This window comes from Zootoca vivipara, chromosome 9, assembly GCF_963506605.1.
Source record: "Zootoca vivipara chromosome 9, rZooViv1.1, whole genome shotgun sequence".
Classification (NCBI taxonomy): Eukaryota; Metazoa; Chordata; class Lepidosauria; order Squamata; family Lacertidae; genus Zootoca; species Zootoca vivipara.
In genome coordinates this window covers 20,286,967-20,311,545 of record NC_083284.1, presented here as the reverse complement: position 1 = coordinate 20,311,545, position 24,579 = coordinate 20,286,967, and the positions used below count along the sequence as shown (strand labels likewise).

Here is a 24,579-nt window from a genome sequence, read left to right as displayed (position 1 = left end):
AGATATTTGGCATCTGCTTGGCTCAGAACCTGGTTAGCGATATAGAAGCTGTCAGAGCCAGCTGGTAAACTCGCCGACACAAGCGGCACAAGACACCAGCCAACCTCACCTCTCGGAAAGCTCCAGTGTGTCGCGTGGGCACCAAGTCATATGGAAGTGGGTGACAGTGAAGTCTCAAGTTCTCAAATGGCCGGAAGTGCCTCGGGCCGTTGTTTATTCCAGAGGGAACAGCTCCAGCCACCCGTTCGCCGACGGAAGCTTCCGAAAGCCCCAACCCGAACTTGTGTTGAGCCGTGACTCTCCGCCGCGCCCTTGACTTGAGTCTCTGGTGGATGCTCTTTTCTTCCTTTTTTTTTGTGGTAAATGGCCTGTGTCAGTGAGACCTCAATCGCCGGCTAGTTTACTGGGCCCACTCTTCATTCTCCGTGTCACAAGCCTGTCTGTCGCTGCCAAACGTGAGGCAATTTCTCTCATCGGTGCACACCAAAAGGAGCGGCCTGCCTTTTCAGCAGACGGGAGGCCTGGCGCTCCCTTCTGGAAGAGAACCTGTCAAATAGAAAGCCACTTTCCCAGTCCTTGGCTCCTTCGCTTACTGGCAGGAAATGAGGCTCCCTGTGGAAGCTCTGATTAAGACCTGCTCTGTAATGCCCTCTGTTGGGGACCAACAGTGTGTAATTATTTTCCAGTCTCCCGCAACCTTGTCCCACAAGGGAGAGGGGGTTGGGATTTAATGTCTTAATCGACAGGTTTAAGGGGGAATGTGCAGCTCTTGCCCTTCTTCACCACTGAGTTGGCAACATGTAAGAGAGTTGCAGGATGAAGTCTCGAACCAGCTTTTTAAACTAAGAGAATGGGATGTGTGGTAAACATAAAGCATACCCTACAGCATACCAAATTTCATGAGTAAAATGGTGGAATTTGTGGAATAGCCTTCAGTCTCCTTTTTTTGTTGTATTTGAGGCAGCTGGGCAGGTGTTCAAGGTAGCCCCTTGGGCCAGACATCTCCAGCTGGATTGATCGCTTCCCTCCATTTTTATTTCTGCATGTAGTTGCTATAATGATCCTTAGGAGTGTGACTTGTTTGAGTATCTGTGGTTTCTGAGTAGGCTTCCAATTCCAACTTGCATATTTATCATAGCTGCCAAGTTTTCCCTTTTTCTCACGAGGAAGCCTATTCAGCATAACGGAATTTCCCTTTAAAAAAGGGATAACTTGGCAGCTATGATATTTATTAGCATAGATGTGGATGAGAAGAGAATTCACAGCCCTTGTTTTGCAGTGAGAGAAATGACTTCACCTCTCTTCAAGTACCTCTGCAGACCACTTGCATCTCTTCTTTAAAATCTCTCCCTCCCTCTCTTTTTCTGTGATTCAAATAGTAGTACTTTATTTAAACAGAATTCCTAAAGGCTTTAAAGAAAAATAAGTAGTAATTCACAGCCTCTGTTTTCAGACCAAGGTGAAGACATTAGGATTTTGGAAGAAGCACAATACAAAACTCCCTTTAGGACCACGATCCTAAATACGTTATTTTTTGTTCTTTTTTCTTTTTGCATGTTAAGAGACCATTGCGACTGGTGGGCATTCAGTTTTTTGTGAATGTGTTTCGGGCCTGAATATAGGTATTTATACAGTATTTGATTTACATTTAAGCAGCAATGAAAAGCGCAAAAGTTGAAGGTGCCTTCTACAGAAGAATCGGACTTTAGCATCTCTTATCAAGGAGATGGCATTCGGCTAAGCTCTGTTGCATCTGGGGTGGGAGTGGGGAGGAATCTGTTGAACTCTATTCATTATCTGGCAGGGATAACATGCGTCTTAAGGTGGAGTGTGGGAAAAGTTAATTTCCAGATAACTGCTGTAATTGTCGTTTTAGACACCTTAATTGGAACTGAATTCAAAACAACCTGCCTCTTTATACAAGCCACCTCTTAGTTTTAGTGGATAATTGACAGCCTAAATTGACCCCATCCCACAAATGGGGGTCCCATGACCTACAACTCCCTGACCATTAGCCATGCTGACCAGGCCCAGGGGGTGTTAGGATACCAACAACCTCAGACTCACAGTCCCTTTAAAAATAACAATACACTTCCTCAGTATTACCTCATTCTTAAGAGACTCAGTGTGGCTGCCTTGACTGAATATGGGGCACTGGTGGGTCCCCAGTGGCTATCTGCATCGGCGGTGGCTCTGCCAGGGGCATATATAAAATCTATTCTCATTGTCTCACAGTCCAGTGAGCCTTCATTACCTCCTAAGCCCTTGTTTGGGCTGCTGCTGAAGGGGAAGGAAACAAACCCCTTTTTGCCCTGGAGTGGCAGAAGAGTGTTATGGGCATGGTGGACAAAAAAGGGCAAAGTTGTGAGAGAACTTTGGGGTTTGCAGAGCTGAAGAGACCGTGCATTCCAGAAATGAGGCCAAACTCCTGAGAATGACATGGACGTATTCTGTCTGTAACAGTGAGTATGCTGAGGAAACATTCCTTGTGGCTTCTGCTGCTACTGTAGGTTTCTGAATTAGAATTTTTCCATCCTTCTGCTTGAAGATCATCTGCATCCTTCCCCAACTAGCTAGGTGTTCTCAAGATATTTTTGACAACGACTCCCGTGAGCCCCAATCAGCACAGTGGGTGGTGAAGTCTGATTTTGTTCTAGCCTCTCTCTCACGGCTTCTCTCTGCTCCCCTTCCTTTGCCAAGAGTGAATTTATGTGACCATTTGTAACTTGGCGCGGAGGGTTGTGTGTGTGTGTTTGGGCGACTCTGTCACGGTGCTAAAGCTTTCTTGTTAATGTTGTGCCACCATGTGGTGAGGCTTATAATGGCAACCTTTTCATAATTGCCTCGTGTTGGAATTTCTGTCTGGTTGCTTGACCTAAAGAGTTGTTGTCTTCTTGGTCCCAGAAGAGAGTAAGCCTAGAAACCCAGAAATTGTGTTTTGTTGCATGCATGGTTTGCGTATCTCTAGGTCCTGGTGGAAACTGAGGAATTCTAATAACACCCCCTCTTTAACAGCCCTTCTTGCTGTTGCAAATAACTAAATGGTTTAGATTCCGTCAGCTGTTTGGTGTGCGTGTTGCAGCTTTTATAACCCTGGTAAATAGCTCCTTCAGATTGCATAGGCATTAGGGATGAGCCATTTTCCTCTGAAATTTAGAATGTTGCTTTGAAGAATTTTCCGACTCACTTTCTTATGGCTCATACACATTTAAGCAAGCAGTGTGCACACTATCTAATGTGGACATGTTCTCTCCACCCCACCCCACCTGAGTCCATGACTGCAAATCAGATTTAACTGTCAGCAGGCCCCCAGCTGAAACAATAAGATGCTATAAACTGTGCATAGTGAGAACTTAACTGTTCTCACTTATTAGGTTGAAAAACAAGTGTCAAGAGAGCTGCCGATTGATTGTATTTCTATGCCGCTTTTTCATTCAAATGAATTTCAAAGTGGCTTACAACCAATAAATAACCATAACATAATAAAACCTAATAGCACATTGTGAATACAGCATACATTATATACAGTAATTAACAGATTATCAATAAAAGACTTGCAATAAAAACAAAAAACAAAACAGCAACTAAAAAATAAGCTAAACCTCACAGTTACGGCAAGCCATAGGATTAACAAATCAATGCGACGTTTAGAATCTATAAAGTGATATTAAAACTTTAACAAAATAGCAACTAAAAATATAAGCTAAGCTCGGTGAGGCCTCATTTCGACAGTATAGATTCTATTTGTAAAACGCATTGAGCTTTAACAAAAGATGGTCAGCCAGCTGAAATGCAGCAATGTAGCTTTTAAATTCAAGGGAACCTTGGGGGTCTCCCGATGTTGCTGAACTACAACTTCCATCCTCCCCAGCAAGCATGGCCAGTGGGTGTTGTAGTTCAGCAGCAGCTGGAGGTCCAAAGGTTTCCCAGAAAAGCAAACCATCTTGAAAAGGTATCATGCTGATTTAGACGCCTCACGGGGGAGAAAAAAAGGTAGAAAGTACCCAGTCTCTGCTTCTTTACTTTTCTCATGATTTGTCCTCTGTGCTCATCGGACACTAACTTGGAAGTCTCATTTAATACCCTGCTAGAAAGTCTCATGCAGCACCAGAGAAAGGAGGGTCCGCCACTTGGGCAGATCTCGTTGTTCTTGGTCTGAAAAAGGTCGTGTGTTGATAAACAGTTGTATCATATCACTTGGTTTTATTTCAAATCAAAAGTATGCGTGCGGGGAAGGCAAGGCAGAGGAGAGCCTTACTTCCACCAGGACCAAAAGCAGAATAGCAAGTGGAACCTGCGAAGGGAGGACTGAGCCTGTTGCAGCATGCATCCCACTGCTGCCTGCTAGGCAGATTTTCCTTTCTCCCTTGGTGACTTTCTTACAACCACATATATTTTTTCTTTGAAAGGGAGGAGATATTCAAGCAGGGTGAAGGAGATTTGGATCTGGCAAAGGGAGAATTTTTAACATACCTTAAAATAAAGGGGAGAAGGAGTTGGGGTGTGTGTCTGTGTGCGTGTTAAAATAGCCCAAACCATGTGTCTTTATTGTCCAAATGCTCAGATACAGATCTTGACACCTGCAGTGCCTCAACCTCCAAAATGGATTCTGCAAGTTCTGTGTGTCGGATTTGGGGCTGAGTAGCTTGGCTGTTAGAGGGAAGTGTGCCCACCTGCTTTTCATCTCACTTCCCTGCTCATCTCTTCTCTCTCTCCCCCCCCCCCCAATTAGCAGCACCAAATAAATAAATCCCCAGCTACGGAGATGCAAGTTTGTACACCACCTTGTCTTCTAAACACTGGAAGTCTGGGAAGCTTGTTGCTTAATGGCCGGATCCAAGAGGCCTGATTAACAAACCACTTGTTTATGTGTTGCCTGCCAGTTTAGTCAAGTTAGGGTAGTCAAGTTAGCTCTTCAAAGACCATCACACCTGCGTTCCTGGACAGTATTGTTATGGAGTGACAGTGGCTCAGTTCCATGTATGAAGTCCAAAGAGCCACTTTCAATCGCCCCCAATTATAGATCTGTGTTCTCTCCACTGTACAACCCCCTTTGTTGGAGTTTTGTTACTGCTCTAAACCTTTGGTTAAGTAACTGTGATATGTTGAAAATACTATACTGCATTCTGAGGGATACATCTTGATTTGAGCTTTCCCATTCCAGAAGCTCTCTTCCTGCCAGAAGCTGCGGGAAATGCTTTCCTCTTGGATTCTCCCCTTATTATTCTCTGAGCAGAGTCTTACTTTCTTTCATTTAAAGTTGTCAAACCAAGACTTGGGACCTGGTCTTTTCAGGTTCCATGCGGCATGTAAATAATTTTTGAACTGTAAATAGTAGCATGCAAAAGATCTGATCCACACTGAGGATTGCAATTCATCATAAATGTGTATTTATACTGAGAAGGTTGTATGAGGTGAGTTTACCTGTCTGTCTGAAAAACTTAAAAGCTTTAAATACAGTATCTAGCAGATCATGCCTGGAATGCTTTAATATGCTGCCATCTAGTGTCTCCTTGGTAAAACTGCAGCTTAACAAAACTAGTAAGACTGGCCCAAAACATTTTTTTTGGATGTTTGTTCTAGAGCTGCTTTGAATCCCCTCTTCTACCCACTTTGTGCAGGGATTATATTGGTCAGCTGCGCCACAGGAGCTTTGTGTTCTGATGCACCACCCCCAAAATGAATATTTCTGCTGGTCCCGCTTACCAAAGATGCTGAGGAGAGAACAGTTGGATGGGAATGTTGAGGTCTCCCAAAAATGCCTGCCCACTAATGGCCATAATGCAAAGCACAATTCAGCAGACATGTGGGTGGGCCAGAGCTCCTTGTGTTCTCCCAGCCACCATCCTGAGTGTACATCGTCTATGCTTTGGTGCTACGCAAAGAGTGGTCTCCTGGAAAAGGGGGACAGGAGGAGGATATTATGCCTTTGGGGTTTCCACCGCTTCTTTTACTGCTCTGGTCCAACATGCCATAAATTCAGCTGCCACATTTTTGCCCCCATAGAGGCCTGTGTGCCTTGCATGCTCCCAGCTATAGAGATCTTTCTGCAGTGCAGAAGCGCCAGGGACTTGGCGGCCTAATCTATGGGCATGTGTGGTTTTTGAGGATAGGTCGTGCTGCCTGAAGAGAAAAGCTCCATTGCTTGCAAGAAAGCCTCAAGTCTCATTCTTTTGAGTGCATGAAACTTGCCTTGACGGAACACATGCTGTTAGGTTTCTTAAGGAGCTTAATGCCAACTCTTTGTGCTTTCTGGCACCATAGAGTTATCTGTCTTAATTGTACACAGCACCATCAGAGCATATATGTATCTCACGGAGGGTTCCCCCCCCCCTTGGTGGGCAGGGTATGTCAACGTGCACATCCTGAATCTGTGTTTCAGACACAGCCATTTGCATGGACTTCAGTGCATTGATGTACAGGTAGAAAATGTTACACTGGTGTTTGTTTTTTTAAATTAAAAATATCCAGTGCAACATGGTATATATTCCCCCTCTAGGCTCCTGTTTTCCTGTACTACCCGATCTGATTTCCAATTGTGACGTCCACTTATGTGTGCTGGTCCACTGCAGTTGTTCCCGCAATGTTCCCATGGAGAGGAAATTCAGCACTTGGACGCTGTTTCTCAGGCTTTAACACAATCAAGAGGGGAAGTGTCAGGGTAGTAACTGCAGCAGGGCTTGAAGGGGCAACAGAAGTGCCTTCCGTTTTCCAGTGGATGCTGCATTAAATTGGGAATGGTAACGTACGGCCTGGGGTTTGTGGTTCAGTCTCCTAAACCAGAGAAGCAGAATTGCCAAACCTTCTCTCCCCCGCCCCCTTTTTTGGGCATCCACATGGAAGGAATGCTTGCACCCAGATTTCACTCTGACGTGGTGGCCGAGGTGGAGGCAGGTGACATGCAAGATCTTCAGCTTGGGTAAGCACTGAACACCTGGCCTTTTTCTCCTGCAGTTCATGCCTCTCATTGCTCGTAGATTATCATGGGCAAGAAGCAGTGCACTCCGGGGTCTTACAGGGTGCCCCCAAATTGCCTTGGCTTTGTGAAAACGTTAGGATTGGCTTTCTACACCGTGTACTTTGAGCAGAAACTGATGGGAGAGATAAGTGTGTGTATACTCTTGGTAAGGTGACTGCAAAAAGGCTGCAGTCCTGTGCAATCAAGCACCATTGACTCCAGCGGGGCTTGCATCGGACCAGACATGCATAGGACTGCACTGTTACAAAGCTACCGGTATGTATCCAAACCAATGCAGATGCTCCTTACGGTATGATTAAAATAAGCTGCACCTGCAATCGTCTTGCTGCATAGTCTGTGCCTAGGGAAATTGAGTCTCAAAGAAAGGTGTTCTCTCTTCATACTAAAAAAACAAACAAACAATGGAGTAGATTGGGCATGGGGGATCTGCGACTTTGTCTGGTTTTCAAACATTATAAAAATGCTTGCATCACTTCCCTTAATCATTGCACGTCGCAACGAAGGGCACTACTGTAATTACCGTTGTGTTGGGTTTTTTTTCTTTTTCTACGAATGTATTTTCCTGTATTGAAAGTCTTGTAAGTCAGAAAAAATTTGATTGTAAAAAGCCAATAACACTTACTGATGATGGAAAGTATTGTTATAACAGAACTGCATGCTGGTACAGTTTGACTGAGGTTGTGTCGTCTCCTTCCCAGTTGGTCACACTTGGTCTAAAAGTAGATATATTTTTGTTCAATCGACATCTTTCCTTCACAATAGAATATATGGTATATCGTACATAGCCCATGCGAATTTCAGTGGATGTAACTGGACTTATACATGAAGTTAACACAACCTCTTTGTGTTAGTTTTTAAGGTATTGAAAGTGGTCTTCATCGTGCTCTTTGTACCTTTTTTTTAAAATAGATGCGATTTTTAGGAATGTTTTAATACATTTATGATGGACAACATAGTTTTACTAGTTGTGCAGTATTCTGTATTTTACTTGAAGTAAATCATTTTATATGCAATTTGTTAGTATAATTACAGTTTTATAAATAAAATTGAGTGACATTTTGGGTCTACTTTTCACTTGGATGTAAAAAAAAAAGTATGTTCCGCTCAGAGCTCTAAACCCGTTGTGTTAAAAAGGAGGATCAGATCATAGTTGTTACCGGGAAAATAAAAATCTGTTACAATTAAGCATTGCAGAATCGTGCGCCCTTTGGTGAATGTTGCTCCGGTCAGGGTGTTTGTGTGTATGCTGAAATCCCATGGAAGGGAAGAAATGCCACAGAATGTGGCGTTCTGCTCCCTGAGGGTCTTTGCTTCCATTTTTTTTTAAAAAAAAAGTAAAGCAAAGTTTCTAGTGCCTATGGTGCAAATAATACTTGAAAGCATTACAGTGCCTGCTGAAATCTCAGAACGCAGATGAGTTGCTGTGGTCAGAGCACAGGGTTTTCAGCGTGACTAGCAACAGTAGGCTAAATTATGAAAATCAATAATGCGAGCAAATACAATCAAATCTGCATAATTTACACAGGTCAGAGTCCAGCTATTCACAGATTTTTCTTTCCGCAGACGTGATTATGAATGGTGTGCCTAGGAAGTGAGGTTGCTCATCTTCCTTGTTTCTTCAAATACTTGCCTATGTGAAAATCCAGTTCTCCTGGAGCTCACAAGGCCTATTGCATTAGCCATGCTCTCCTCTGATGTAATGACATACTTTGACTGTCCTCTTTTTTGAGGGGGGTTGTTAGGAGAGCTCTGTGGTGAATGCACGTTGTTCAATCCTAAAATGGGCCACACCACAGAGCAGCGTGGTGGCAACCACTTTCCTGCAGCCCACCTGTGGGGTCCCAACCCTCTCATTGGAAGACCTATGTTCTAGAGAGGATACATGATGAACACCATCACCCACTGCAGAGGAACAGCCAGCTTAGTGATTGATGCAGGTATGTCCTTGGCTATAACTACTTGCGACAAGAGAAGCTAAGTTGCTTTAAAAAAAGAAAGAAAAAAGACTCATTCCCATCCCCAGATACACGAATTGCTGCACAAAGGAACAACACGCAAGGTAAAGTGTGAGCGCACTGGAGTTTATTTGTTTACCTCTAGGTACCATAAGGTTGACATTAATATGCAAGACCAGTGAGTGAGCAGCAAGACTCCCTTCCCAAAAGAGGCTCCCTCCCCGTTTTCTGAAACCCCTGGCAGTCCAGCCCGGTCTTGCTGCCTCCTGTGCTTTGTCCCTAAGTTAGCAGTACACTTGTTACGGAGTTTGGGCTACGAGGGGAGGAGTTGTTGATGTAGTAGTACCACGTCTTTCTCTCTCTTACATTATTATAGGACTACAACATGCACATTCTACTATGTGGCTCAAGCAACGAGAATACATGTAGAACAATTAACAGGGCTAGGAGACATCTTGTGTTTGTGTGTAAGAGAGACAGGGTCCATGTTGATGGCGACTGGCTATGGGTTTATAGAAATCTCGGTTGTGGAGAGAGAGAGAGGTACCTACAGCAGTTCGATCCGTGTGGGAATGTTACATGCATGCACAAGTGACACAGTGGGTGGGAGAAACGCAGCAGGACAGGACGAGAGGTGAAATCTGTGACGCGATGCTAGGTGGGAGCGCGGGTACCCCTTTCCTCAGCTTTCCACGGCGAGTCTCTGCTCTGTGAGGGAAGCCTGCTGGGCGACCGTTTTGTTCTCGTGGCTGCGGAGTTTTGATACGACGTCTAGAAAGGCCAGGCTCTGCACTTCCTTGTGAAGGAGTTCTGTCAAACAGAAGCGAGACGGTTACTTTCCTGCTGGGCCTTTATGTGTGCAGCTGCTCTTTTGTTTGCCTTTTCTGGGGAAGCAGCAATGAACAGAGGCCTTGTCAACTTGGCACAACGCGGTCGCTAGAGAATAAGTGGTGCTGGTGGCTGTAAGCGGTACTTTTCAAGCATCTTAAATTTAGGGAGCCAATTAACGCACACACTTTCCTCCTTGCTCTGCATATCATCTGCAAGCAAATGGGATCTGTCTTAGTCTTGCGAGGGAGACCTAGCAAACGTGAGTTGATGTGTGGAGAAATAGGTGGCCGTGTGCAAGTTTCTTCTTCTGTTTGTTGTGTTGTGTGGGCAGGAGATGGACCCCCTTCTGTTTATATATACATCTTTTCTTGCAGGCGTTTGCAGTGCAAAACAACTACCTGGCACTAGGATGCATCAAATCTCCTTAAAAGGAAGTTGCAGTTGGGGCCTGTCAGAGGTTGAATGGGCTCTTATGCCCAGCCTCCCTCTCTACAGCCCTGGTGATGCTTCTAGCTCTGGTTAGCCATGACTGAAGACTACGAGGGCCAATATCTGGTGCAATATTGTCTTGTCTGAGAGGCAGCAGCTCTCCAGCATTTCAGGCGCAGTGTCTCCTATCAGTTACTTGACCCTATTGTCCACAGCTGCCAGGAATTGAATCTAAGGCAGGCATCTGCAAACTGTGGCCCTCCAGATGTTTTGGCCTACAACCCCCATGACCCCTAGCTAACAGGACCCAGTGGTTGGGGAAGATGGGAATTGTAGTCCAAAACATCTGGAGGGCCGCAGTTTGGGGATGCCTGATCTAAGGTCTTTTGCACCAACCTGTGCTCTACCACTGAGCCTTGGCCCTTCCCTGAATAAGAGTAATTAGATGATGCTGAAATTAAGCCATGCTCCATACAGAGTGAGGCTTGGGTGTAGTGCAGGGCTTCTGCAACGCCTTCCTGTTTGGAGCTGGGGTGTTCTTAATGGGGCCACCAATGCTGTTAAAGGAAGGGGTGGGGGTGGGGAGAAGGCCCCGCTCTGTGTCACAGGACGTGTCCCCCTTTCATGAGAGACACTATGTAACAGAGCAGCCTCCCCCAAACTTTTTGTACTACATCTCCCCTAAGTCCCACCTCACGCAATCTTCTGGGTAGGTCTGCTGAGAGCTGTAGTCCAATACAAGTGAGACTCGCCTCGGCCCCCTTTCTTGTCTCATGAACATATAGTGGAGAAGCAGCCTTCAAAATCCTGCCCCTCACTTATTGTAGACCGCCTTAGTTGAAGGAATCATTCACCCTCTTATACTAGCTGAGTAATTTAACAGTACAGAATGCTGTTCTGTGCAGTCCCTATCATTCCCAGTATGCTTGGCCAGTGGCGATGGGAATTGTAGTCTCCAGAGGGCACTGTATGGACTGTGCCCTTGTTTAGTACCTGAATAAAGTGTGCCTTTTCAAAAAGAAGAAAAAAAGCAAGCAAGTATCCAGGCAGTGATTTTTTGCTACGGCTTAAATGGTGGTTGTAATTAAAGCAACCTGCTCTCCTCTGTTCCTCTTAACTAAGATGCCAACACGGACTGTGCTATGTCAACAAAGAAGAAATGGAACGAATGATGCAAGTGCACAGTACTCAAAATATTTGTTTTTTGAGTACATCTAGAGGTCTGCTCAACACTGCTGGATTTAGTTGTCTAATTTAGTTGTCATGGTCGGGGGAAGATGAAAAAGCTGCTTTAGGCGCTAGGAGGATACCAGGGTTGAGGTAAACACACAACGCTTATTCTACTGGGGCTTGCTTAGGCAACAGCACAGGCTGCTCACTAACAAGAGAGCTGTTACAAATCAATTCTGTTACCCTACAGAGCCTCCTACTTCCAGGATAGCTTGATATCTACAGCAGGTGTTTCTCTCTGGGTATTAAAGGTTCTAGTGACAAACCAAGTCCTCTCTTCTCACACTCAGGCGCACAGCAATGACTCTGATGGCAATGAATGTTCTGCTTTCATTCTTTTGATGTTACATACATTCCCTATTATCTTCAACATAAAGCATCTGTTGGAACAGGAAAGCTCTCTGGTTCGCAGAGGTGGCAGCAAACCCAACAGAAAGAATTCTTTGTCAAGACTGAAGGCTCTAATGGCTATCCCAGGCATCCCCAACCTGCGGCCTCTCCAGATGTTTTGGCCTACAACTCCCATGATCCCTAGCTAACAGGACCAGTGGTCGGGGAAGATGGGAATTGTAGCCCAAAACATCTGGAGGGCCGAAGTTTGGGGATGCCTGGGCTATAAAATGTATCCTAGCTACCTAGAATGGTGGACTGACTGCAGTCTTTGTGGGGATGGGTGGTTTTCTAAAGGGGCGAAAAGGATTATTTTAAGGTTGATACAAAAAACACCACATGTCGACAAAAGACGACAGGTTGGGAAGCTACCCACTCATCTCCAATTTTATAGGACTATTAAGAAGCAAGCCCACCTCTCGGGAGCTGCTTAGATGACAAGCTAAAATGAGAAACCCAGACTTTACGCCATTTTTCCAACAAGTGTTTTAAACTCTTTCCTCCCTTTTAATGAGATGCTTTCTAACTGCAAGTCAGTGTTGGGCTGAGAGGGGCGACGCTAGATAGGAACAGTATATCAGTTGGGTGATTGGTACACCAGGAACCAATGGCTCTAGATGTTCATGGACTCTAGTCCCCAACATTGCTGACCACTGGCCATGGTTGTTGGAGCCCAAGGACATCTGGAGGGGCCACAGGTTCCCCATCCCTGGTTCACAGTAGCTCTCCAGGATTTCAGGCAAGATTTTTTTTATCCCAGTCTTACCCAGAGATGTCGGGGATTGAACGTGGAATCTCTTCTATGCAAAACACAAGCTTTACCACTAAGCTACAGACTTTCTCCATGGGTCTGAGCAAATGCACCATTCTTATGCTTTTGTTTTGTAATGAATGCTGTAGAACAGAGATTGAAATCACATGGACCAGCCCTCATATTTCAGTGGCATACCAGTAGGTCCATACTTTATGCTAATAGTTTCAGAGATTGGTTTTCTAATACAGAAGCACCAGTCCAGCTAAAGTTAGTTGTAACTATGGAGTGGTGTACACAGAGTCTAATGGTAGGGTCTCATAGAGGTAGAATGTGCTTTTACTTGAGACCAGAGGAGTGGGATCACATTTTTTAATCTCTCAAATTTCCTAGCCTATATTAGATGAGCACAACAAGGAGGAGGTGGGCACCTTTGTCTTCAATGTGCTGAGTTAAACTAGCATCTCTCTTGAATGCAAGCCCCCCTTGCTTTCCATGAGACCTCTGTCCAAATAAGCATGCATTCACTGCTATGTTCAATGATTACTTCTTCGTAAATGCACATAGAATTCCAGCCTTTGCTGCAAATAGACTTGATTGGAGCTGTCATTTGCATGCCACTCCTGGCTCAACAATAGGCTTGTGTGTCAGCCTTGGGCACGTAATGTACAACCCTCATGACTTTTTTGAAAGTTGATCTAAAGCAAAGCTGTGGAAAGACTCACCTGATCCCATAAGAGCACAGATCAGCACCATGGAATTGTACTTGATTTCTGGTGCACTCCTCTCATCCGAAAGCAGCCTGTGTAGAATCTGCACTAACTGAGCACTTTCAAGCTCCTTCTCTGCTGTGGCTGTGAATCGAAACAAAATGGGAACTTTTAACTCTGAAGGACTGGCTTCCTTTTGTTTTTTCTTGGGGGGGGGGTAGGGTGGGTGGCATTTACTGACATATTCTAGTACAAAGAGTGCCGTGGAACCATAATACATGCCTCGCTTAATTGAACAGAATCTAAATTTATATTACTTGGTGAAGGAAAGTAGGGAGGGAAGCGTAATTGTGTTGAAGAAAGCCAATTGTATATATGTCTTGTCTACTGGGAGAGCATCCAAGAAATTGGGGTAAAGTCCACTCAAGGCACACTTTCAATTGCAGAATTTACACAGAGGAAGGGCTACAATATCCTCTGTTTGGGACAAATAAAAATCCCACAAGTTCCAATTGAATCCTGCTGTGTGTTTACCCTGGTCAATGTAACATGCTGGGGTAATCTCCCACCACCAATAAAAGGGATCAAAGGAAGCACATTTAACCACCAATACATAATTCTCTTTTAAGAACATCAAAAGAGCCGGGGACAAAATAATACCCCATGAAGTTCCCTACAGATGCCTAAATTTGGGGTACTTTTTATTTCAGCCAATGAAGCGCTTTGGAGGACTGAATAGCCCATGGGGTGGCCCAAAGAAAAGGTGATCCACAGAAACTGAAATAAGTTTCCTTCTTTTGACACAAGCACACGTGGCTTATTGTGAGGGTACTTGACTCGCTCAAGATACAGGGGAATTTGGCTTGGGGTAGTAGAATGTACCCCCTCAGAGTTAAAAAAAATGCTGTTGAAGGAGGTTTAAACAAGTCCATGTCCTCAAATAATTCTGTCTCTGGGAAATACAGCAATAAATTCTCTCCCTATAACCTATTCTCTCCCATAAGGTTCTTCTTGAACCAAAAGAACCGTTTTTTGACCCTGTTATCCCCTACAGCCTTTCTCTTTTTTTCCTGTCATTTACCTAAAGAGAAACTATTTGGAGAAAAACCCAGAAACTTCGTCATTTCAAATCACTACAGAAAAGATGGGGGGAAGTGTAACGATGAAACAACAAAAGACATCCAATACTGTTCTTATAGTGACTACATTTTCTAAAGCTTAATTTTTCTGAAATAGTCCATTGGGCAATTATGAAAGAGAGGCACAATTTATGTATGAAGTGTTGAGTCCTGAGCGATGGTGGCAAGAGGCCAAGGCTTCACTCACACATCCAAGCGGCATGTCACTGTGAGGTTTGACACAGTCATATTGGCTGTTGGCTTTGATACTGTTAGTCACTTATGGGTTTCCCTGTCCCCACACCCACCAGGAAGCAGGTGCCACAGCCCATTTTGCTGCCCATGTCTGCACTGATGCCTGAATAATACTTAAGTTTTCACCCTCACCAAGAAGCAGTTCACTATTCATTCATGCCTTAACCCTGACTTAACTCCCTCTCCTTCAACAGAGACCTGAGTACGAAGCGTTAACCATAGAGATACTTACCTAATTCTAGAGCTGCTATTAGTGCCAAGGCGACAAGAGCTTCATTCTGCATTATTACGTGTTCGCTAGTTGCCATGGTAACTAAATGCTTAATACCGCCGCTCTGAACAATGGTCCTAATTACATCCTAAAAAAAGATAATGCAAAGTATTGCAGGACATGAGGAAAAGACGACAGTCTGCTACAGATAAGCAAAACAGAACAATTCAATAATGTACACCAAGGGTGTTAAAAACTGGTAGTGATCTACCCCCTTTTGGGGGGGTTCAGGTCAAAATTGAGCTTTTTTTTAGGAAGGAAGGCCCTGTTTTGGGGGGCTAATGGCTTTTTTTAGGGGACCCATAGTTGTTGAGCTTCTTTGGGAGGAGCCAGTGATCTACCACAGACGTCCAGTGATCTACCGGTAGATCATGATCTACTTGTTGGACGTGCCTGATGTACACTATATTGATATATTACACACATAACAAGAGTGTGTATGTGGTTTACAACTGCTATTATAAAACAAAACAAAACTTGAAAGATTTGGCTCCCACCTACTCAGAAGTGAACATATGAAGCAGTCAGAACACTGGTTTATTTAGCAGAGTTTTCTCTATGCCATGAGTAGGCAAGGTGGCACCTTCTATATCAGGGTTTCCCAGCCTTGGGACTCCAGCTGTTTTTGGACTATAATTCCCATCATCCCTAGCTTGCAGGACCAGTGGTCAGGGATGATGGGCACTGTAGTCCAGAAACAGCTGGAGACCCAAGTTTAACTCTAGATCAGGCACCCCAAACTTCGGTCCTCCAGATGTTTTGGACTACAATTCCCATCTTCCAAAACCACTGGTCCTGTTAGCTAGGGATCATGGGAGTTGTAGGCCGCAGTTTGGGGATGCCTGCTCTAGATGTTACTCAGCTCCCATTGGACCATCCAGCATGGTCAATGGTTAGGGGAAGATGGAAGTCTCAGTCCAACAACATCTGGAAGTCTCTGGGTTAGTCTACTTGTGACTGGTGGTGTCTTTCCAGGTCTTTGGCAAAGCTTTTTTTCTCAACACCTGAAAACCCATTTAACTCTGAATTCCAGGTCAAATGATGCTGAGTTGCACGCCAAAAGGCGGATCAGACTTCTCCAGACAGGCAAGTAGCCAAGGAGCTCCAACATCTAGTCTATACCATGCTGGCTGGCTCTAGCACTGCCCACATGTCCCTGCATCACATAGAATCATGGAATTGGAAGGGACCCTGAGGATCCTTTACTCAAACCCCCTGAAATGCAGGAATATGCTGGTGGCCCATAAGGGGATCGGCATTACCAGTACCACCGCACTCTAACCAACTGACACCAAAGTCAAATCATTGCTGCTGCTACCGTTTTTCAGAGGCGGTGCCCCTGCCCACATTGTAGTTGTTAAATCCTGTAGCAGCCTTTTCATTCAGAACCTTCCAAGTTCCCCGCTGGACATGAACTGCAGGAGAAAAGTTCTTCCTCTTCTGTAATGCTGAAATGAAGCTCTTAGGTTGGTCAATTGAGGGACAGACAAAAGTAGGGTACTCACACAGTGCACAGTTAAAGCAGTACCCCATCACTTTGCCCCCAAGCTTTTTGAGGGGACCAGCAACAAAGCAGAACAGCACCTGAAGCCGCTTGTGTTGTGGCCCATGTGCCTCTCAAGTGTGCCACTGCTGCCGATGTGAAAACACACACCTGCGACTCCGGGAACAGTAGGCGTCAATTACATTTCTGCACATTTATTTTCCAGCTTCAGCTTAAGTACAGCACAGTTTGAGACCACGGCCTTGGCATTTAAAGTAGATTTGATATTTTGACTGAATGAGATGATTAAGTGAAAGGCAATGGCAAGGAAAATGTAACAGTGATGAAAACGGCACGCGCGCGCACACACGCACTCTCTCTCCTTTTGTGCTTCTTCTCCTTGTTCAAGCCACAAGCTGAAGCCCATTAAAACAGAACGTGTTTATGATAGTTTATATTCCGTAGCGTTCAAAAGGATTGTGCTGTGACATTTTTGCATGCAAATGAAACTAACAAAGCAAACAGAAGAGTGGGACCTGGTTAACCTCCCTGGGGAAGAGAACTATAGTTGTTGATGCAACTGAATACACTGTGAGAATTTATTCTCAGAATCCGGGTACCGGTAATTTTACACCTGAATCTTGACCCATAAAAGCCATCTCACGTGCAGAAACAGGTTCTTGTATGCAAACACAGAGGGAGAAGCTCAACATCGCTAGCCACGCTTGTCCAGTGTTGCACATGTAACAAGTAAAGCCTAGACCAGCCTTCCCCATCCAGTTGCCCTCCAGATATTTTGGACTAAATCTCCCATCCTATTTTACCATGGGCCATCTGGAAAGCATCAGGCTGGGAAAGGCTAGGGTAGGCTGACATGATAACTTTGGACAAGCCACACCACCTCAGGCGGTTCAGATCCTTGCCTCTACAAGGGGAGCAATCTGCCTCGGAGAAGTGAAGCTGCTGTGGCAACACAAACTTATTTCACAGCCTTGCGGTTTTTGCAGCAGTCACTTACTTTTGATTTGCTGTGTCGTATAAGAGCAGAGAGTAGTCTGTTTGATTCTCCCATCACACCTGCGTGGTCCTTGGCTTCACACCACTCCACCAGCCGCTCAACCAGCTTCACGTTCTTCCCCAGTTGTTCAGCAGCTTCTGCTACATATAACAAAGATGGCATTTTTTTCAGTACACGGCAGTTGTTGCTGCTGCTGTTCTTACCCCCCCCCCACACACAACCCAGCACCCCACATTCCAGAAAGGTGGGAAAGTACAAAGAAGAAAACCTTGATTTTGAACAAAGAGGAGGCAAAAATAGCAATGGGCAGAATCCAGTTGGTGTTGCTCTGCTAGCAGATGATGTTCATTAGCAGAATGAGGAAGGAGAATTTTTTTTGGGGGGGGGGAGGATTTCTCCTTCCCTAAGCAGTCTGGCCCCCACTCCAAAAATCTGAGAAGAAACCACCTGAAACCAAGTGGGGAAGAGGACAGAGGAACAGCCAATAATCAACTTCCAATTCTGCTGATGGATATTTTCCATTAGCAGAGCAACACCAACTGGATTTCGTTTAGGGAAATATTAACCCAGTCAAAGGACATTGCTCAAGGTTGTACAGAAGGGCTGGTGAGGGGTGTGGCCTGGGGAGATTACCAAGGGCCGGACAGAGAGTTTTGAAGGACCAGGGTCTGAGGATCCCCACCCCGAGGTAGGTTAAAAAGAATTGGAGTGAACAGGGTCAAAGGTACTAAAAGTGTGTTTCTCAAAAAGGAAGCTGTGTTACTGGCTCTTGAGCAGTCAATACAAAAACAAGTCAGGTGGAGACAGTTAAAGGAAGATGTCTGGAGTCTCCTCTAGCAACCATCACATCGTTTTAGAGAAAAGTTGCCATCCATGACTGTCCAAAGCAGTGGCAAGCAGTATAATAAAATTGTATTTTGCTGTAAATACACGATGAAACAAGGGCTGCAGTCCTGCTAACCTGAATATTTTAGTTCCACACGATGTAGCAAATTCCTTGTAATACCTTGTACTAAAATGTGAATAATCTGAAGCTGGTCATTATATCCAAGGCGTGCTAACTTTAAAATTGTGTTGTTGCCTCAAACAGTGCTTTTTAAAAATAAAAGGTGTTGAGATAACAGTTAACTATGTCACAAAACTGTTCACGTGTGTAGGAAAAGAGGGTTTTTGGAACACCTGAAGCTGCAATATACTTCAGATATTCATTGCATGCCACACTATGACTGAAGCAAGCTGTGCTATGCCAATAAATCAAGATCTTAAGCTTGCGCTTAGATAACTACAGACAATCTCAGGTTTTTAAGAAGTCCATGCTTTTTTCACTTTGCAGATGCATTCAATTTATTTGAAGGATTTTCTTGAGATCCCCTTTTTCCTCTATAAGGAACGTAGCAACAGATCAAGGGCAAAATCATTTAATACAGGAGAACAATTTATTTTTACCTTGTGCATCTATTAACATTCTTAACGTCCCCAGAAGCTTGAACTGAACAGGGGGCATCTCGGATCTGAGAAATTTCAAAACGGCTTCTGCCACACCAGCTGACAGCATCTTTGCCTTATTTACAACTGCATGAATAAAGAACAGATATTATGTGAGAGGCATTGCGGAGATGATACACTTACACTGCGTGAATAGATTTAGTCCTGAGGCAGCCTTTAAACACCTTTTCCAAAGGCTTCCAAAAGCAACATTAGAGAATTCAGTTGTGTGAGGGGGAAGATGATCAGAGGAAGCAAGATTGGGTCCTATTCTACTCCTATTTGAGTTGTAGGGTTTTGTAAAAAAAAATGTTTAATATAATACATTATTAATTATTATTACTATTACCATTATTTTATTTGCCATTCATCTGACTGGGTTGCCCCAGCCACTCTGGCCGGCTCCCAACAAAATATTAGCAACACAGTAAAATGTCAACCATTAAAAAGTTCCCGATACAGGGCTGCCTTCAGATGTCTTCTAAAAGTCAAATAGTTGTTATCTCCTCACTATCTGATGGAAGGGCGTTCCACAGGGTGGGTGCCACTACTGAGAAGGCCCTCTGCCTGCTTCCCTGTAGCTTCACTTCTCGCTGTGAGGGAACTGCCAGAAGGCCCTCAGAGCTGGACCTCAGTGTCTGGGCAGAATGATGTGGGTGGAGACGCTCCTTCAGGTATACTGGGCTGAGGCCATTTAGGGCTTCAAAGGTCAGCACCAAGACTTTGAACTGTGCTCGGAAACGTACTGGGAGCCAATGTAGGTCTTTCAAGACCAGTGTTATATACATTATGTATCATATATAAATCAGTTCATCCTATTTCAGTCTATTTAATGTCTTAAAGGTAAGGTAAAGGGACCCCTGACCATTAGGTCCAGTTGTGACCGACTCTGGGGTTGCGCGCTCATCTCGCATTATTGGCCGAGGGAGCCAGCGTATAGCTTCCAGGTCATGTGGCCAGCATGACAAAGCCGCTTCTGGCAAACCAGAGCAGCACATGGAAACGCCGTTTACCTTCCCGCTGTAGCGGTTCCTATTTATCTACTTGCACTTTGATGTGCTTTCAAACTGCTAGGTTGGCAGGAGCTGGGACCAAGCAACGGGAGCTCACCCCGTCACAGGGATTCGAACCGCTGACCTTCTGATCGGCAAGCCCTAGGCTCAGTGGTTTAACCCACTGCGCCACCTGGGTCCCTATTTAATGTCTTATGCTGTGTTAAATTTGCTTTTCTACTTACCTAAGAAAATTTATATAAAACTTCTATTACCTCCTTTCTTATGTTATATTAACTGTGTAAGTATATGTAGTCCCCTGTATGTCAAACTGTACAGAAAAGCTGACACGATATGTTTAACCAGTGTATGCTCTCTGGGTGAACAGATGTCAAACTGTGAAACACCCACCCACTCTGCTCTATTGGCCTCCAGCTTCCTCAACCTCCTGATCTATTTTAATATTATTGTAGCACCATAAAGGGACCCCTGACCATTAGGTCCAGTCGTGACCGACTCTGGGGTTGTGGCGCTCATCTCGCGTTATTGGCCGAGGGAGCCGGCATACAGCTTCCAGGTCATGTGGCCAGCATGACAAAGCCGCTTCTGGCGAACCAGAGCAGCACACGGAAACACCATTTACCTTCCCGCTGTAGAGGTACCTATTTATCTACTTGCACTTTGACGTGCTTTCAAACTGCTATGTTGGCAGGAGCTGGGACAGAGCAACGGGAGCTCACCCCCGTCACGGGGATTCGAACCGCCGACCTTCCGATCGACAAACCCTAGACTCTGTGGTTTAACCCACAGCGCCACCCGCGTCCCTATTTTAGCACCATGGCTCTACGCTTTAGATTGAACTTGCTGTCAGGGCAAGCAAGTTTAGACTGCCTTTAAAACCTAGAAGTCATCTCCTTCTGGCTATTTTCTTTAAGGGCATATTTGAAGCCTCTGGCTGATTTAGGAGCTTCTGGGCCCTTTTATAATCAAGTAATGTGTTCTGCTTAGGAAGTTTTGGGGGGCCAGGGTAGAGCACGGCAGAAGCCTAAGAAATATTTTAGATCAATTAAGCACTGCTGTATCCTTCTGTTTTGTTAAGACAGTTGAGGAAGTTACATATTTATAAGTAAATTTATGAGTTACTTAGGTATATTAGAACCTTTCACCAAATGAGGTGGTAGATTTCTGGGTTATACTCACTATAGATGGCAGATGCAGAGGAAAGGAGGAGGAGGGAGGAAGCACCTTTTTGGCTTGTGGCATATGATGAGTTCACACAAATAACTGGATAGACTGAGCAAGTGTCAGGGACTGGTGGTGGGAGGCACCAGCCAGTAAACTCCCAAGGGAAACCCCAGTGGAGGTAGGCTCAGAGCCAGGGGAGTCGTCGTCAGAGGGAGAAGAAGATTGGGAAGATGAGCTGGATGCTGAAGGGGCAACAGGGTATAGTGAGCAGGAAGAGCTGGTGAAAGAGAGCAGTTCAGACTCCGAAGCTGAAGAAGAGGAGAGGGGTCAAGAGGCTGCTTGACCCCTCTCCTGCTGCAACAAGCTCCCCTTCCCTTCATCAAGACCCCAAGAATGCGCAGGATAATAGGAGACAAGAACAGAGGCCAGAGGTGTGCAGATGCAATTTGAGACTGCTTGAGAAACATCCGGGAGAAGAAGAGCCTTAGAAAGGGTGGAAGGCAGGAATCTTCAGTCCTGGCAACTGCTCCATAGGGGCAGGACCTACTGGGAATGGTTGCTAAGTTGTATGTTGTTTCCTTGAATAAAGAGTTAACTTCACCGACAACAGAGCCCTGCTTCTTTCACACTGACCTGCGTCTGACTCCAGCCCTGACAGCAAACATATGTGCAGAAGGCTCAACACATGTAGGGCCTACAGAAAGGGATGCAGGATAGTGTGTGTGTGCTTGCAACATAGAGAGAGAGAGAGCTTTGAAGAGACAAAGAGGGTCTGCTGTGGACTTAGTTAAACGGAGGACAGGTGCTGTTCTATGAAGATGGAATTCAGAAGAATGCAAATCACCTCCCTCCTATCATAATCATTATTATGCGAATGACAAACAACCCACCTTGCAAACAGATGCCTATAACACTGCAAGGAGCATGTGCTTTTTGCTCAGTCTCTTGGGACCTCTCTTCCGCTGTTCCTGGCAACTGCACCTGTTCCACCCCTGTGAGGCTCTCTACCCCCACATGCGAAGAAGCAGGAGACAGACTTTGCTCCAGAATGCATTTTAATTAAAAGCGAGAAGTTAGATGGCATTTAGAAGATGGGCTAACAAGATGTTGCTTGTTCTGGCAGAGATTTCCACCTCAGAAGCTTATGCTTTATTTTTAGCAAGAATTTTTCACTAAGCTGTATTTCCTCCTTGCTGAGGGAATTTCGATAGTAATTTGCACTTCTTCTCAAAATCTTAGTTTGGGGTTTTTTTTAAAAAAAAAATTAAGTGAAATGAGGTGGGAGAATAAGAACATTTGTTGGTGCGTGCGTGTATCTACACACACAATGCATCTGCTGCTCTAATAACCCTTAACTTTACCATAAACATATACAAATAGACCTGGAAAGCAAATAGGCTGCTCACAGCTGAATGACTCCCTAACAGGAGTTCAAAGAGAAATAAAAACAAGAGATGCATGTAGAGATGCTGCACAGAGATGCATGTAGAAGAGAAAAGTGAAAAGTAACTGACGGGACTCTGGCTATTCTCCCCCCCCCCCCAAACTTCATTATATCTGGTATGTCATCAATCCAACACAGGTCAATTTCAATTATATGCAAATCCCATAAACAAACTCAAAGTGTTCGCTGCCTTATGGATTGGCGGCCAAATTTGCTCCTGGTCCAATCACTTGCATCTCCTCCACCTCTTCTTTATACAGGACTATTATATTTTATAATAAAAATATAAATATACATAAGGTGGTATTTATCTGACATTTGCAGATAAATGATATGATTGCAGCACTGCAATCCTTACACTACCAAGTAAGGTAGCCCAGTATTTTTATCCCCGTATTAGAGATAAAGCAGCAGAGTTAGTGCCACCCAGTCCATTTCTCATGTATTAATCATTAGGAAAACGAGGTTCAGGCGGCAATGCTAAGTGCACTTAGTAGAGAATAAGTGAGCCCAACGAACACAGCGGGACTTACCTCTGAGTAAACCTGGGGAGGATTGTGCTAAATTGTTTCCTAATGATACACAGCAGGACGCGCAATTTGGAGGAGCAGAATTTCACCACCTCACACACAGACTCCCCGCCCTTTCCTTGGAACTGCTCTTGCATTTGGTAACATGCTAAACTGCTTACCAGGAATAGCGAGGTTTCGGAGCGCGCTCAGTGCTGCATGCTGCACTGTAACATTGCCATCCTCTACGTGCCTGTCCAGTAGGTCCATCAGCTTCTGAACGATGCCATTATCCACCATATGGATGCAGTTTCCATCTACGCAAGACCAGACCATCAGAGCATGCATAAAACGCTTCTCTGTTAAAACCATAGTTTTCCCTCCACCCAAACTTTCAGCAATACATTTTGCTCTTCTGCGACACCAATTCATCATTTAAAATAAAACTGGGAAGACGAAACAAGAGTCTGAGACCCTGTTTTTTACCTGCTTTCCAAATTTTCTTTCTTCCTTTTTTTGCCTAGGCTATATGTATTTAAATGCACAGCCTCCCCTACTCCATATGTTCTTCAAATCACTTTGAAAGCAAAATTCCCAAGGGACATGCATGGCTGTTTACCTATTCCTTTGCCTTTCACTGCATTGTGGGGGACACCATCGCCTCGTCCCACCTAATGTTTGGCAAGTACTAATGTCCTACAAAGTGGCTATATTTTAAGGTCTGAAAACAAACAATCCCCCCCCCCAAAAAAGTCGGGTCTCTGTTCGGCTGCTTATAATCCCCACCATAAAATGCACTATGCCAACAAATATATATTCCCTGCCCCAGTGCTATGTAAACTTTAGTGCTGACAGCAAGCTGGATTGTGAACCTCAATGATTTTTACCGTTTCTAGCAAAATTTGCTATCGCCAGCGCTCCTGCAAGCTGCAGCTGATGGCTATTAGATAGGATCCACAAAAGCACCCTTTGGAAAACACTTCCTTTTCCTCCTTCAAATAGTTTTTGCATTGATTCATCTGGTGGGGGGAAAGAAACAAAGTACATTTAGACAAAGTGTGAAGAATATGGATCTATATGTATACAGCTGCTTCGGGCCAAGTCAAGCCATTAATCCACCAGGTACAGTAGCGACTATACTGGGGTGGTATTCAACTAAAAAACAGCACAAGCAAAATGATTCCCACTTCTGCAACAGGACTTCCCCCTTTCACCTCCCCACCATACCCCCACATCTGCTCCACAAGGTAGGAGAAAACCCTAAAACAGATGGGGGGGAGCACAGGGGGAGGAGAACAGGGAGAGACTGAACCTTCACCAAACTGAACCTTCACCTTAGCATTAGGTTAAAATCTCCCTTAGCTCTCTACGGAAACAGATGGGACCTCGGCCTTGCTACATTTAACTAGAGATAGCATCTAGGATACAGTGCCCTGCCACTGTATTTCCTCTGCCGCATTCAACAAAACTTCCTTGTACCCATTGGGCTTACAGCACATGTAAAAGTTCAGCACATGTAAAAGTAAAACCAGCATGTCTGGGGA

At 44.7% G+C, this 24,579-nt stretch overlaps 2 protein-coding genes across 6 annotated transcripts in view; one reads left to right on the top strand and one right to left on the bottom strand.

The window, feature by feature from the left end:
- The window catches only part of TSPAN5 (tetraspanin 5), an 84,567-nt gene extending 76,529 nt beyond the window's left edge, over nt 1-8,038 (top strand). The window contains exon 8 of the mRNA XM_035112301.2: nt 3-8,038. Within this exon, the coding sequence (XP_034968192.1) occupies nt 3-68 (66 nt within the window). The 3' untranslated portion in view covers nt 69-8,038. The remainder of the gene's footprint in view (nt 1-2) is intronic.
- Nucleotides 8,039-9,044: 1,006 nt separating this feature from the next.
- The window catches only part of RAP1GDS1 (Rap1 GTPase-GDP dissociation stimulator 1), a 113,411-nt gene continuing 97,876 nt past the window's right edge, over nt 9,045-24,579 (bottom strand). For all 5 annotated transcript variants that reach the window (XM_035112295.2, XM_035112298.2, XM_035112296.2 and 2 more), the window contains 7 exons: nt 23,923-24,054; nt 23,218-23,352; nt 18,867-18,992; nt 17,421-17,560; nt 14,881-15,007; nt 13,291-13,419; nt 9,045-9,744 (listed from right to left, as the gene is read on the bottom strand). In XM_035112295.2, coding sequence (XP_034968186.1) covers nt 9,617-9,744; nt 13,291-13,419; nt 14,881-15,007; nt 17,421-17,560; nt 18,867-18,992; nt 23,218-23,352; nt 23,923-24,054 — 917 coding nt within the window. In that variant the 3' untranslated portion in view covers nt 9,045-9,616. The remainder of the gene's footprint in view (nt 9,745-13,290; nt 13,420-14,880; nt 15,008-17,420; nt 17,561-18,866; nt 18,993-23,217; nt 23,353-23,922; nt 24,055-24,579) is intronic.